The 14,858-nt window shown below is 41.4% G+C and overlaps 1 protein-coding gene across 11 annotated transcripts in view; it reads right to left on the bottom strand.

The window, feature by feature from the left end:
* Nucleotides 1-14,858, bottom strand: part of PREX2 (phosphatidylinositol-3,4,5-trisphosphate dependent Rac exchange factor 2) — a 328,942-nt gene that overhangs the window by 226,956 nt on the left and 87,128 nt on the right. For all 11 annotated transcript variants that reach the window (XR_012157169.1, XR_012157170.1, XM_073330905.1 and 8 more), the window contains 2 exons: nucleotides 12,893-12,994; nucleotides 11,276-11,437 (listed from right to left, as the gene is read on the bottom strand). Coding sequence is in view for 9 of the 11 variants with exons in the window: in XM_073330905.1 (XP_073187006.1) it covers nucleotides 11,276-11,437; nucleotides 12,893-12,994 (264 nt within the window). In the remaining 2 variants the exon portion in view is untranslated. The remainder of the gene's footprint in view (nucleotides 1-11,275; nucleotides 11,438-12,892; nucleotides 12,995-14,858) is intronic.

Here is a 14,858-nt window from a genome sequence, read left to right on the forward strand (position 1 = left end):
CGGAAAATCACCATATACTCATGTAAAGGAGCTTGTTAAAGACTTTGCTGCTAAAATTTCTGAATATGCTGTCTACACTGAGCACACTATAACTCCACAGATCTCTCTACGTGCCAGTTACACTGAGCGTGCACCTAGGGTGCTATGAGCTACTTTCATGATAGGAACAGAGCTATAGTTGAGGATGTGGGGGATGCAAAAGAAGCAGCAGTCATGGATACCGTTTCCCTATAACCCCATTACTTTGGCCCAAGAGAAGATGCTCTGAGTTGAGATCCAGGAGGAAATCAGGGGTTCTAGTCACAGCTCTTCCTCTGAGTGTTGTTAATTCTTTGTACTTCACAATCTTTACTACAGGGGTATACATTTCCAGTGCACACTAACATGTTGCACACTAACTTCCCTGTGTACACTAAAAGTGTACTGTTTGAAATGGGATTACATTAATGCACTCTAGGGAACTCTTAGTGTGCATCAGCACGGACCATATGGGCCCATTAGTGTGCAACACACTAGTGAGCTCTAGAATTCACACCCCTTGTATGTGGACTAATGCACTGAGGAGACAAGCCGTCAAACTCCAATCTTAGGAGGCAGACATGTATCATTCATTCACTGTACTGTTAAAGTAAAAGCGGTTGCACAATGTCACTGGCAGAGCTGGGAACAGACTCAAGAATCTACTAGGGCAAGTTTCAACCATTTACACACACTGTCTTTCAGAATGAATTTGCCAAATCTACGTGTCTGGCTGTGCCATCTGGAGCCACTAGACAGAAAACCACCAACTTTTCGGCAATTTTTTTTGTTTTTTCTACAAAAAAATGAAATTTTCTGTGGAAAATTTTGATGAAAAATCTTGTTTTCATTGTTATTGGGGGGAAGATAACCATTTTCCAAACAGCTGTAGTAATGCAGCTTATTGTTCCACGTTCATGTACCAAAAGACCCTATTGACCAAACTTTTTTTTGCTGCCCCTTCCCCCAACTCCTGCCAGTCCAGGAAAGACTCACTGAGTTAAGCAAGTGGCTCACACCTGGGATAGCAGCAGGACCACTGGCTCCATCCCCAGAGGCACCCATGACAATGTGGTACAGACCATATTGGGGCTCCTCACTCTCCCTCCCTCACTGACCGCTTGGGACTCCCTGCGTGCACTCCTCACTGATTCCCTGCCTTGGACCTGACACCCAGCCACAGCCCGGCAGCCCATCCTGCACCCCCCCACCCCCGATAACCTCATCATGTCCCCCACAGCGAAGTGTGCCCACAGTGTGAAAACCAATGCTGTACTTTATGCACAGGTAAAATGGATAGGTTATTTTGACTCTGAATGCCTGACACATGATTAAAGTCTCAATTTTAACACTGCATTAACTGTAGTTTTCATCATATCACTACTCTAGGTGTTATTTTTCTTTTCCATTCTTAAGAAACTGCCGGCTGAGGTCCCATGAGATGAAAAAATGGCTGCAGCATGTTGCATTAAATAAACAAGTGTTTCATGGACTCCTTTTCCCTTGGAGATCTCCCATCTGAATATTAAATAATGATAACCTTGCTTATCTTATAACATTTGACAAGATCTGACTTGTGACGGTATAGCTGTATGTCAGTGATTTTTGTTAAGTGTTACTGTATTCATTGAAGCCCTGGAGAGTGAGAAAGAAATCAAATCCAGCTCTTCCACAGAACACTATCACAACCCACTCAGCATAGAGAACCTTTCAGTATTCTTTTTATTTATTTAGCACTGTAAGGGCCAGAAAAAAAGATCACTCACCTTCCTATAACTCTTGTTTTTCAAGATGTGTTGCATATGTCTATGGAGTAGGTATGTGCATATCTCGTGCACCAGTGCTGGAGAGTTTTCCCAAGTAGTATCTGTGAGACAGCTATGCATCTGCCCCGGCTTCCAAGGCAGGGGTTCCCAAACTGTGGGTCACGGCCCAAAGGTGGGATGCAACACAGTCCCGGGTTGTCTGTTGGCAGGGTCAGAGATTGGGAGTGGGGGCATATAGGGGCATTGCCCCCCCAAACTGCATCTTTCCACTCCCCTCCCGGCTCTAGCACTTCAATGCAGCTCCATGGCACACTGCCCCATCCACTTGCCCTGCCTGACAAAGGCTGCACCGAGAGCATGTTTACACAGGAGTTTGGGGGGAGGGTCTGGACGAGATGGATTTTTCAGAGGGGCAGAGGAGCTGGGGTTGGGGAAGCAGCAGATGGATAGCTGGGAGGTTTCCTCTTCCCTTTCTCAGGGTATATCTTCACTACCCGCCACATCGGCGGGCAGCGATCGATCCAGCGGGGATTGATTTATCGCGTCTAGTCTAGACGCAATAAATCGACCCTTGAGCGCTCTCCCATCGACTCCTGTACTCCAGCGCTGCAAGAGGCGGGGGAGCAACAGCAGTCAACTCACCGGGGTGGAGATACCATGGTAAGTCGATCTAAGTACATCGACTTCAGCTACATTATTCATGTAGCTGAAGTTGCATAACTCAGATAAATCCCCCCACCCTCCCCAGTGTAGACCAGAACTCAGTATCTGGCTTGCATGTGGCTGGGGGGCGGGGGCAGGGGGTTGCTATTTTTCAGTAGGGAGTATCAGGGACTCCCCCCTGCCCCGTGCACTGAGCTGTCCCTTCCATCTCAGTTGCCAGTGGCAGGGTGTGGGTGTGCTGTTTTGCAGTGGGGGGGGCAGGAGACACCCCCTTCCCACATGCACTGTCCGCTTCCCCACTCCCATCTCTACTGTCCATGCTAGGATCCAACCCCACCCCCCGCAACACCTCTCCATTGCAGGCCACACGTGGTACCCTCACCAGCCAGCCAGCCATCCCTCCCCAGGGTGGAGCATGAAGCTACCAGCAGGAGCATCCTCAGCCTGTTCCCAGCAACTGGGCTTGCTCAGGCATTTTGCTACCTGTTGGTTCCCCTGACCTAAAACACGGATACCCCACCCCTTCTGAAACATCCTTAACTCTTCATATGCCACAATCCGTCCCGCACCCTCCACCTCCCCATGAGCCATCTGTCATCAGTGTCCTCTATCTTGGACAAAACTGGTCTTGGTGTCATCCCCCTCACCCCTCTGCCCCAGAATGTGCAGAATGTGCCAGAACTGCCACCCATGGCAGGCAACACCAAGGAACCTCAGCCCACCCCCACATGACTACCAGAGCCCCTTGGGGGCAGTGACCAGGGGGACCTTGTGTATGGTAAGGGAGCCACATGGAGCTTTGACTCAATTTTGGGGGTGAGTTCAGGGCTTTTGCCCCTGGCACTCCGGGGCATCAATGGGGTGCACTCCTTTTCGAGAGGAGGGGTACCACTGCCCTCAGGCCACAGCACTGAAGGGCTGGGATCAGGAGGGGAGTGGAAAGATGCTCCCAGTGAGTACTGGCCTCCTGCTGGTACATACATTTCATGTGTATGTAATAAATAAAATTAATAATTTTCCTCCAGAAGTGTTAATAGTGGGCTACAGTGCCTATTGCAGCTGCATAGGTGGGCCTCAGGGAAAACCAATTTGTGAACCTCTGCTGTAAGGCAAGGGCAGCACTGCCCTGTCAATCCTTCAGTTCCTTCATAGTGGAATTTCAATGATAAACTCCCATGTGTTGGGGAAGAAGGGTGGGTAATGTAATGTAATGTAATGGACCTATGCAACACATCTCAAAGAACAACAGTTACAAGGTTGAGTGAGTAACCATTTTTTCTTCTTCAAGTGACTGTATATATCCACCCAAGCTATTTAAAATGGAGATGGGGCTAGGAGTCTCATCTGAAGAGTGACTACAGTATTGCTTTTCCCACATTTGTGTCTTCCCTTGATGCTGTAGAAATTGCATAGTGTCTACCAAACATATATAGAGGACAATGCCACTGCTCTGCAGATGTACGTGATAGACACGTTTCCCACAAATGCAACAGAAGCCAAATGACTTTTAACAGCATAGCACATAATAATGAACCTGGTAATCCATTTAGAAAGCTGTTGTGCTGTAATAGGGTGACCTCTCATTCATTCTTCATAGAATATAAACAGCTGAAGAGAAACCCCAAAATAGCTTTGTTCTACCCAGGTAAAAGGCTAGGGCTCAGTGCATCTCTGAAGCGTGCAACGTTTGTTCATTTTGTGAGTATGTGACTTTGGAAAAAAAAGACAAGTGACTGTATTGATCGCTTAAGGTGAAAATCAGACACTAGTTTGGAAAGAAATTAAGACACAGCCTAAACTACACCTTGTCCTTCTAGAATATGGTATGTGGAGTGGACCTGCACCAACCACTCATCCAGGTACTGATACAAGTGGACGTCTCAACAGCAGAGGTAGGCTGCCACCACCGCCAGATAGTTGATGAAAACCCTTACCCATCACCCATGCAGATGATATTCTTCAATCTATTACGGTGGACTGGAAATGATCTCCTCCCACCATGAATCTTCTGTGGCCAGGGAGGATTGCCACATGGAAATAGGCATCCTGTAAATCGAGGGCAGCACACCAATCACCTTCAGCTAGAGAAGGGATAATTACAGCAAAGGAAACCATAAGGAACTTTAACTTTTTGATGTATTTGTTTAGGTTCTGAAGATCTAAAATGGGCCTCACCCTCTCTGGCTTTCAGTATTAGGAAGTACTGAGAGTAAAACCCTTTTCCCCAGTGAGGATGAGGCACCTCCTCTATAGCTCCCAATATAGACTCATGAGATGGGTCCCTGAAAAGAGACTGGGAAGAGAGGCAGGAAGGGAGATAGAAAAGGCAGGGTATATCCTGATTCCACCATGCTTAGTCCCCATTGGTCTGATGTGATGTTCTTCCACACACTTAGGAACTAGATAACCTGTTTCCAAAAGGAAGGAAAGGGTCAGTGAGACCTGAGCTGGTAGGTATGCCATCCTGGCCTGTGGCTGCCTGAACTGAAATGACCGAGGAGGCGGATAGCAGAGGCTTCCTTCTTTGTGGCCTGTGTTTGCATCTATTCTGGTCCAGTTGTCTGGACTGTCATACCAGGCCAAGGGATCCTGGTGGTTGGCAAGGCAAAGATGCAACTCCACAGATAATAAACATTTCTGCCAATATGATCTAGTTTTTACACATCCTTTTCGTCTGGGGTAGCCTTAGCTCTACCTCAACTGTGTCTTTCATTCACTTCAGCCACTACCTGTGAACCCAGTTGTAGGGTGTGAATAGAACAGTTTGAACCCATAGGCTGGAACCTGTTATTTGTGCCTTGTGTACTTTGCCACAGATGAACGGGCGTGCCAGAGCAAGCTGTGGGGCTGCATTATCACTTGGCTTCTTGGAAAGGCCTAATCACATCAGCCACACTATCAGAGGCTCGTTCACCTACACATCTATCAATATGATCTATGCCATCATGTGCCAGCAGTGCCCCTCTGCCATGTACATTGGTCAAACTGGACAGTCTCTACGTAAAAGAATAAATGGACACAAATCAGACATGAAGAATTATAACCTTCAAAAACCAGTTGGAGAACACTTTAATCCCTTTGGTCACTCGATTACAGACCTAAAAGTGGCAATTCTTCAACAAAAAAACTTCAAAAACAGACTCAAACAAGAGACTGCTGAATTGGAATTAATTTGCAAACTGGATACAATTAACTTAGGCTTGAATAGAGACTGGGAGTGGATGGGTCATTACACAAAGTAAAACTATTTCCCCATGTTTAGTCCCCCCCTCCACCTCCCACTGTTCCTCAGACGTTCTTGTGAACTGCTGGAAATGGCCCACCTTGATTATCACTGCCAAAGTCCCCGCTCCCCCCTCCTGCTGGTAATCGCTCACCTTAAGCGATCACTCTCTTGTTACAGTGTGTATGGTAACATCCACTGTTTCATGTTCTCTATGTATATAAATCTCCCCACGGTATTTTCCACTGAATGCATCCGATGAAGTGAGCTGTCGCTCACGAAAGCTTATGCACAAATAAATTTGTTAGTCTCTAAGGTGCCACAAGTTCTCCTTTTCTTTTTCTGAAGTTTTAGAATCACAATATTTTTGATTGGTCCAAGCATAAAAAGTGTGTGGAAAATTTCTCAGGTGAATTTAGAACAATTTTTTTGCCCCATTTAGATCATTCAAAAGCAGCAGAACAAGATTTTAGTAAATATTTGGGTTCAGGACAAATTATTTGGGTAAGATCAAACATAAAAAAAGTCACTGTTAACGGAATTCCCATGGAAAAACATGGATTTATATTCCTAGTCTGTAGAATGGGGCTGCAGGTTCTCAACCTTGATACAGCATCAATACCACAGTACTTCAGTTAATGTTTACTAGCATTAAATGAAGCACTTGTGATACAGCACTATAAGTTCAGAATCAGTGTTTGTTGTTTTTAATATTTGTGAAATAAAGTTATTCATCCAAAATATACTGGGCCAAATTCACACCTGATGTAAATGGATGCAATTCCATTCAAGTCAATGGACAGGACCTCAGCAGAGACCCTGTGACGGACACAGTTGCTCAACAAAAAGAAAATTAACTCTTCATTTAGTCTTTTCATGGGGTAAAAAATATGGCAGGACTGAGGACTTCAAGCACAGAGTACATCTACATTGCACACTCCTTTCAGTGGCATGTAGAGTACAAACGCTACGTGCCCCCCTGGCACAGGTGCAAACAGATGTACACTGTGAGGAACTGCTTAGGCCAGTAGAGTAAAGATATGCCTGAAGCCTGAGGGTACGTACCCTTCTCACCCAAGCAGTACCTCTCCCAGCTACATGGCTGCTTTTAGCAATGTAATGTTCCACTGTTTTCCTGCTGCTGTGAAACACTCTAGGAGCATGGAAAAACTCTGGCAGCAGGGAAGCTACTGGAAAAGGTTTTGGCAGCTCCCCGCTGCTGGAGCCTTTCCCTGCTGCCAGAGCCCATTCACTGACACATGTATCTCCACACTGCAGTGTGGACATGGCCTGCTTTTCACTGAGGCATATAACTACTGCAGGCAGTGATGTGCATTCTAGACGTAGCTTCAGACTCTCATGAATATAAAAATCTCGATAAAAACAGCTATTTTGGTGGTAAGACGAGGGGAAAGCCTAAGAGATGGCAGAATTTCCCATCCAACTGGTACTAAGCTGGGTTGAAACCAAGCTGGGATTTTCAGTGTTCTGCTTACATGAAAAACCATTTTGCGTGTGCACGTGTTTTCTTCTCTCTCTTGTTGCAACCTTCGCACAAATTTTACTGACAGATGTTTTTAATTCCTGAGCCATTCCACCAGTTTAGAAACCCACTTATACAAGTTCTGAATTAAGCCCAATATATTTAACAATCTAGAATATTAAGTGAAAAGGTAATTGTATTAAGAATCTTCTTTCTTGAAGCAGATGTTCTGTTTTTCCATACATCTCTTTTTATCATAAACACAAGCTTAGTTTTATGACACTTGGATGGGAATTTAAGTCATGCTTTCATCCTTGAGTTCTAAAAATATTTTTTCCTCCCAGAAAAAGCCAAGCAATGTGTTAAACATTTCCTCTGGTAAGAGACCTTCAATACATTTGCCTCTTTCTTAGGCTCTATAGAAAACCAGATGTTTATTTAATTAAACCCACTCTCATACATTGCATTCAAGGATTTGTTTGTGTAGAATTATCTAAAATAGTTACCTCCTACAATAGCTCTGACATTTATACTGTTTCAAGGAGTAGATATAGTCTATGTATGAAAAGGATGCCTCTAGGAAAATGAGCAACTTTGCTAGATTGGGCATCACATGGCAGTCATATCATAATCAAATCTGGTCTGTTACATTGGCATAAATGTAGCATAACTCCATTAAAGACAATGCAGTTGTCATGACCATACAGCTAAGGGTAGCCTAGAATTCCTCCTTACCTGTAAGGGGCTAAGAAGCTCAAATAACCTGTGTGGCACCTGACCAAAAGGACCAATGGGGAAAGAAGATACTTTCAAATCTGGGGTGGGAGAGGCTTTGTTTGTGCTCGTTGTGTTGTGTTCTCTTGGGAAGCAGAGAAGCACCAGGTCAGAAAACTCCTTCTCCTATAAACTATCCTAAAGTAAGTCTCAATATTGCAAAAAGAGTAAGTAAATAAGGCAGGGCGTATTAGATTACCTTTTGTTTTCAACTTGTGAATTTTCCCTGTGCTAAGAGGGAGGTTTATCCCTGTTTTTTGTAACTTTAAAGTTTTGCCTAGAGGGGAATCTTGTGTGTTTTGAATCTGATTACCCTGTAAAATTACCTTCCATCCTGATTTTATAGAGGTGCTTCTTTTACTTTTCTTTTTTTTCCCCTTTATTATAAAGTTCCGGTTTTTAAGACTCTGGTTTACCTATTTGGTTGGTATATTATTCTCAAGCCTTCCCAGGAATGGGGTGTAGGGCTTGGGGGGATATTTTGGGGGAATAGGAATTCCAAGTGGTCCTTTCCCTGATTCTTTATCTAAATCACTTGGTGGTGGCAGTGTACCGTCCAAGGACAAAGGATTTGTGCCTTGGGGAAATTTTTAACCTAAGCTGGTAGAAATAAGCTTAGGGGCTTTCATGCAGGTCCCCACATGTGTACCCTAGAGTTCAGAGTGGGGAGGGAACCGTAACAGGAGTTATTCCAGATCTGCAACTGTGTAACAGCACAGGACTTGGTCCACTGGCTTTTCTTTAATGATAAATTTTAAAGGAAAACAACTATTTAAAAAGCAAGCAGGACTCAGATGAATCTTGTATTTAATTAATTACTGTGTGTCCAACTGTCACTATGTGTGCAATTGTCACCAAAAATAAAATCTTTCACATGGAAATCTACTTTAAAAAAAATTAAAGTTTTCAAACAAAGATTTTTTTTTTAATTTTGTCTGATGATTTGAAATTAAAGGGATTCCTAAAGCTTCCTCAAGATTATTTTTTTTCTTAGCCAAAGGACTGCTAGAAGGAATAGGACCAAATCTGCTAGACTTACTCACACAAAATGACTGATTAGTTTGATATTTATTCATTCTATCCATTTATCTTTTCTTATTTATTTTTTCTCCATCAGGCTGGGCACTAGCTTCACTGACTAACCAAGTCATTGTACAGACATTCACCCTGTCCTTCTTCCACTACCTGTCCTTACTGTCTCATGACTCATCAAAATCTATATGTTGTGTAATTGCCAAAAATTAGCTCCATGTCATGTAATTCACTGCTGTGCCTACAGAGAGCCCCATTAATTTCAGTGGAGCACCACACAAGTACAGCAGTCTACCCATATGCAATGAATTGTAATATTAGGGCATACATTTGTAAAATCTTCAAAGCAGGGGTATTGTCTTATTCAATTTGGACAGTGCCTAACATACAGGGCAGTTAAAATGAGCAATAAAATTACCATGACTAATAAAAATTTAGCCATCCCATTAAATTAAGTGGAGTGCTTTCATTATTAAAGTAAACAGGATTTGTCCCTAATTTATTCTCTAGCACCGAAAAGATGAAAGATTTACCTTTTAAAACAGTATGATAGACCTAACAATGGCCTCATATATTGTTATGCCTGGTAAACAAGACAAAATAGACAACTAACACAATACAGAACGCATTCCTAAATTTAAATATGGAAAAGCCCCTAAATGATTAGGGAAAACAAACAGCTGTTTTGTAGTGCAAAACATAACCCTAAACATGTAAAGAAAGTATAAAAATTCATTTTTACATGAATTGGTCCCCACTATCATCTGGGATATTTGTGTAATTGTAACCATGGTATGCATATTATTGTATACATCTTTAGGAATTCAGTACAGACTTTTTGAATTTTCTGCATTTCTCTTTTGGGGGGAGTGGGTAATTCTTTACCTTATCCACTTTACTTTCTCATTTTCAAAATACTACAAACAATATGTCCTTGCATGAGCCCTATACCCTATCTCTAATCAGTTTTGCCTTCCCTGGATTCTTTCTGCTAATGATTTGTTATTTTTGAGATAAGGGACTAAAATGAATGCAGTAAGATCAGGTTGAAGACACATGACCAATTCATATAATACTTTGCGCTTACAGAAATTCCTTCTTTCTATGTACTGTGAATATTTGCAGAATGTGGTAAGTGGTTCCTGGGATTGAGAAGTTTGAAAATCACTACTCTCTAAAATCCAGGACTCAAGGCGTAATGGTAGACAAGTAGAAATATAGATCCTACCTATCCAATTTTGAAAACAAGAGAAAAAACTTATTTGGAATGCTGCCACAGGAACAATCTTTAAATGATATATTCAAATCTCCCTGCACATGAGGGAAATAGTAGAAAGAGTCAAATCTTCTGCTACACTTAATTAACATTAGGTACACCCACTGCCTCAAGGGCATGGAGTCTTTGACTGGACTGTCAGGAGAAAAATGGTTTTGCCCCTTAATGCAATTCTCCCTTCTCCTCCCCTGCCCTGCTCATAACAGCCTGCTTCCTCCTGGATTTTGGGGGAGAGGCAGCATCAGCTGATCAGTTTGGCTGGCTGGAGGTGCTCAGCAGAAGCCAACTAGCTCCTGCGTGCCTGAGGGGAGGGCGTACAGGCCCTTTCCCTGCAACAAGGCATCACTGCATGCCTGGATTAACAGCTCCCATTCTCCTAACACTGGGATTAGAGTAAGACTATGTGTTTTTGATCTGATGTGGACATTGTGCTAGTCACCTTTATGGGACTGGGAAGGAATTTTTCCCTCATTGTCAGACTGGCCAGGATAGGGTGGGTTTTTTCACCTTCCTCTCAGCAGCTCAGAGACTCAACTGTAAATATAAAGGCTGTTGTATTCACACTGCTGAACATGTATTTGTTGGCAATCTTCAGATAATCCCTTATCTGTTAACTTTTCTAAAGTTTATGTTCTATACATTTCCCTCGCAGTTGACTAGGCATGACTTTCAAGTTCCAAAAAGAGCAAAACCTGAGAACAACAGTTAGTAATCCATAGAGCTAAGGCACAGACTGATTTTTATATATTCTTATTTGATTAAAATGGTTAATGTCCTAAATTCAGAGCTAGATAATTTGTCTTTTCTGAAAGATGGTTAGTGCACTGAGAGTGTCTGCATCATTGATGATCCTTAGACAAGAATATTGATATTACTCAGAGTAGATCCTAAGAAAGAATTGTGATTTTACTCGTGAAATGAGAAGTTCCCTGTGAGTCAGGGTCATAAAAGTAATGTACTGCATATGCTGATAATTGCCCACTTGCAAAGTTGCATCACTGCATCCATGTCTTACACAATGAGAAATATGGTGACACTACCTCCCATCCTTCAATGTGAGACTGCCATTCTTCCAAAACCTCTAATTTTTCCATTTGTCTCTTAGCCTCATTTATATTGGAACAGACCGCTTTCATGGCTTGCAGAGCTTCCAGTAATATTGTGTAGTCACTGTGTTTCTTTGGCGTCCGCTTCAATAACTCCTGTTTATACATAAAGAGTACATATAGTACAAAGAGTTACATCAGTCTTTGATCCTCAAATGTGCATTACCAGGAAGCTCATATTGACTGGGATGCTAAAACTAAACAGTAGATCTCAAACTCCTCTTTTATTAGGTGGAACCCTATCACATCCTCCAACATTGTGTCCTGCTAAGGCAATAAAGCTCTAAGAGACAAACTAGCAACTAGTAAGAATATGTGATATTTCAAAAAACAAAGTTTTCATTTCAGCTGTCTCCTCCCCTCCCCCTTGAAAGGTTGGTCTTGATGTTGACCTTTAACTTCTTTTTATACTCTTTTATAGGGCAGTCAGCTTTTAATGACAAAAATCATACAGATGTCTTAAAGTGCTTATTTATTATTGTCACAATTAGTATCTACGGTTACTGTGAACTGAAAGGGGGTCATGTTTTTTTCTAATTTTTCGCAGTTTGTTCACTTGGTGTATTTAACAATACTTTGTGTATCAGTCTCAATGTATGTATCTCTTGTAGAATCTGTTAGTTTTTGTTCTTTGTGTGTTTTTCTCACATAGCAGGAAAGAACATAAAAACAATTTCAAAACAGGACAATGTGATTTTAAAACCGAAGAAATAGGCTGGGTGACTCGGGGCTCAGTATAGTAATAATATTATTTACCTCACTTTAAAAAATAATAAAAAAAAAAGACTAAATGTTAAGGTGTGTCCCTTCAGTCTGTCAGTGCAGTGAGATGTGCCTCTTTCAGAGCTGACAGCGTTTTAGAAGATAAAATTTTACTATAAAAAAAATACTTATTCAATAGTCAAAATGCAATTAACAAATGCAGCTTCCTCTTCAAAAATGCAAGTTTTTTCCTCCTTTTTAACAAAAACTATACAATATCCAACACAAATTTGTAATGCATTCATTACACACACACACACACAGGTGTCATTTTATTGTTATCTGAAAGTACTTTCTGTCTGCCTTTTACAGTACCTATTTAAAAGCATTTTTGACATTTGTTTTAGTTTACAATTTACTAATAATGGCATTGATTCAGGAAGCCACTTAATTGCATGCTTACCGTTAGCAAATGAATAATTGTATCCCTAGCTATCATAGCATTTAAGCATGTACTTAAATCAAACTGAAATCAAACTCATTAAATTCACTGAAGTTTAAATTAATGGCTTCCTCTCAACAATGAAAAAGGTGGCTATCACCCTACAAAGGGGGTGCTGAAACTAGAGAGGTGCCAGTCCTTTTCAGCCAACAAAGCCTGTTAATCTTTTTTGCACTGAAGTCCCTGGAAGATGTGCCATTGGCTTTAATGAGTGCAAGTGTGAATCCAATATCTATCTGGGGGATCATTCATCTTGGGGAGAGGTTCTTGTTACTGTCATGCTTAAATATGCATAGCAACAAGTTTTATGTGCAGAATATAAAGGCCTAGGTAACAAACATAAGTACCTTCAAAAGGAGGGGATACTTGCATATTCTCTGTATTGGTGTTACTAGATATCCTTCCAATGGAACATCTGTGTTCTTACGTCCTCCAAGCAACATACAGTTCTAGGGTGCAAACAAATTTGATTACAAAATCCTGAGGAAATGACATTTTCCCAAACTATGAGTTCTAGAAGAGTTCAAGAGAGAAACACATTACATTAAACTATTTCCTATAGTTTCCTGTGAGAAATCACTGCTCTAAAATATAGGCAATTGCCATCAAAAAGAAGCTCTCCCAAAAGCATTGACACAAACACACACTTGCCTAGAATCGTAAATTAACATATACAAAGACAATATTAAGGTAAACTTGCAAAACTATCGTGAACAGACACATAATCTACTCGCCTACTCTTTACTATAATAATTAAAGACACTAAACCATACATCTAACATTTTACTTTGTTTCTTTAACACATCCTTTGAAAAATAACACTCAACTGCAGTTGGGTAATTGTTTTTGTGTGTGTCAAAGTAGTACTAAAGCTCATTTAACCATGTTTTTGCTGATACAGACTAACACGGTTACCACTCTGAAACCTATGAAAAGAAACACTCTTCTGATATAGATAGATAGATAAACTAAAAGATAATTATTGGATTGCTGATATTATGCAAACTAAATAAATTTTTCCAGGCATGAGCTATAAAAAAGGTCGGTTACAACCAGGACCACAGTATTGGAAGCAGAGAAAAATATGGAACATTTGGCAGAAGCATTCACAAACAGAGTTCAGTGAGAGGTAGAGATAGGATTAAAGACATTCAGAGAACCAAAATATGCAAGTGGCTTTAGGGCAAATATTTAAATTGCTGGAATTATAAAAAAAAAAAAAAAAAAAAAGTAGACCAAATACTAACAGTAATGAGTGTATATATGCAGTAGTAGGAATAGGAACAATAGATGAAATAGTAATATGATATACTTTAAAGCTATATGAAATCAAGCTCTATGTATTGAGATCTTCATACCAATACAATCAAAGGTAGTGTAATATAGACTGATAACTGTCCTACTACTGCTCACACTTTTAAAAAGCAGGTAAGTAGGGTCTCTCTTTACCCATCAAACACAGAAGGCATATTGGAAAGGTCTCCCTACAATTCAAAGAAGAAACAAAAATAAATTCAGAGTGCAGCCTACATGATCAGACTCTGATTTTAAGTTAAAAAAAAAAAGTGTGTATCCTCATCTTTAGCTACTCTGTGGGGCCAGGTACGGAGCCTGGTTAGCCTTCCAATTATTTGTAGATGCTCAAACAACAGTAATAACAAAGACTTTTGTTCTCTATCTATCTGCATCTGTCCAGGAGGCTGCAACTACATCTTTTGGATGTTGACCTGCTATCATGATGTATTCATAGAATATTAGGGTTGGAAGAGACCTCAGGAGTTCATCTAGTCCAACCCCCTGCTCAAAGCAGGACCAACACCCAACTAAATCATCCCAGCCAGGGCTTTGTCAAGCCTGACCTTAAAAGCCTCTAGAGTATGGTGATTTTACCACCTCCCTAGGTAATCCATTCAGGTGCTTCACCACCCTCCTAGTGGGACAATTTTTCCTAATATCCAACCTAGACCTCCCCCACTGCAACTTGAGACCATTGCTCCTTGTTCTGTTGTCTGCCACCACTGAGAACAGCCTAGCTCCATCATCTTTGGAACCCCCCTTCAGGTAGTTGAAGGCTGCTATCAAATCCCCCCTCACTCTTCTCTTCTGCAGACTAAATAAAGCCCAGTTCCCTATTCCTTCACTGTAGCTAGACTGGCCTGCTGCAATGCACTCTACACAAAGGTAAAACTGAAATCCATTTGGAAGTTGAATCAAGTGCAGAATGTGATAACCCATTTGCCAGGTGAAGTATCTCTCTCTGAGTATGTTACACTGGTGCACCATGATCTACTTTAACTGTCTATTGGCTTCCAA

This window comes from Lepidochelys kempii, chromosome 2, assembly GCF_965140265.1.
Source record: "Lepidochelys kempii isolate rLepKem1 chromosome 2, rLepKem1.hap2, whole genome shotgun sequence".
Classification (NCBI taxonomy): domain Eukaryota; kingdom Metazoa; phylum Chordata; order Testudines; family Cheloniidae; genus Lepidochelys; species Lepidochelys kempii.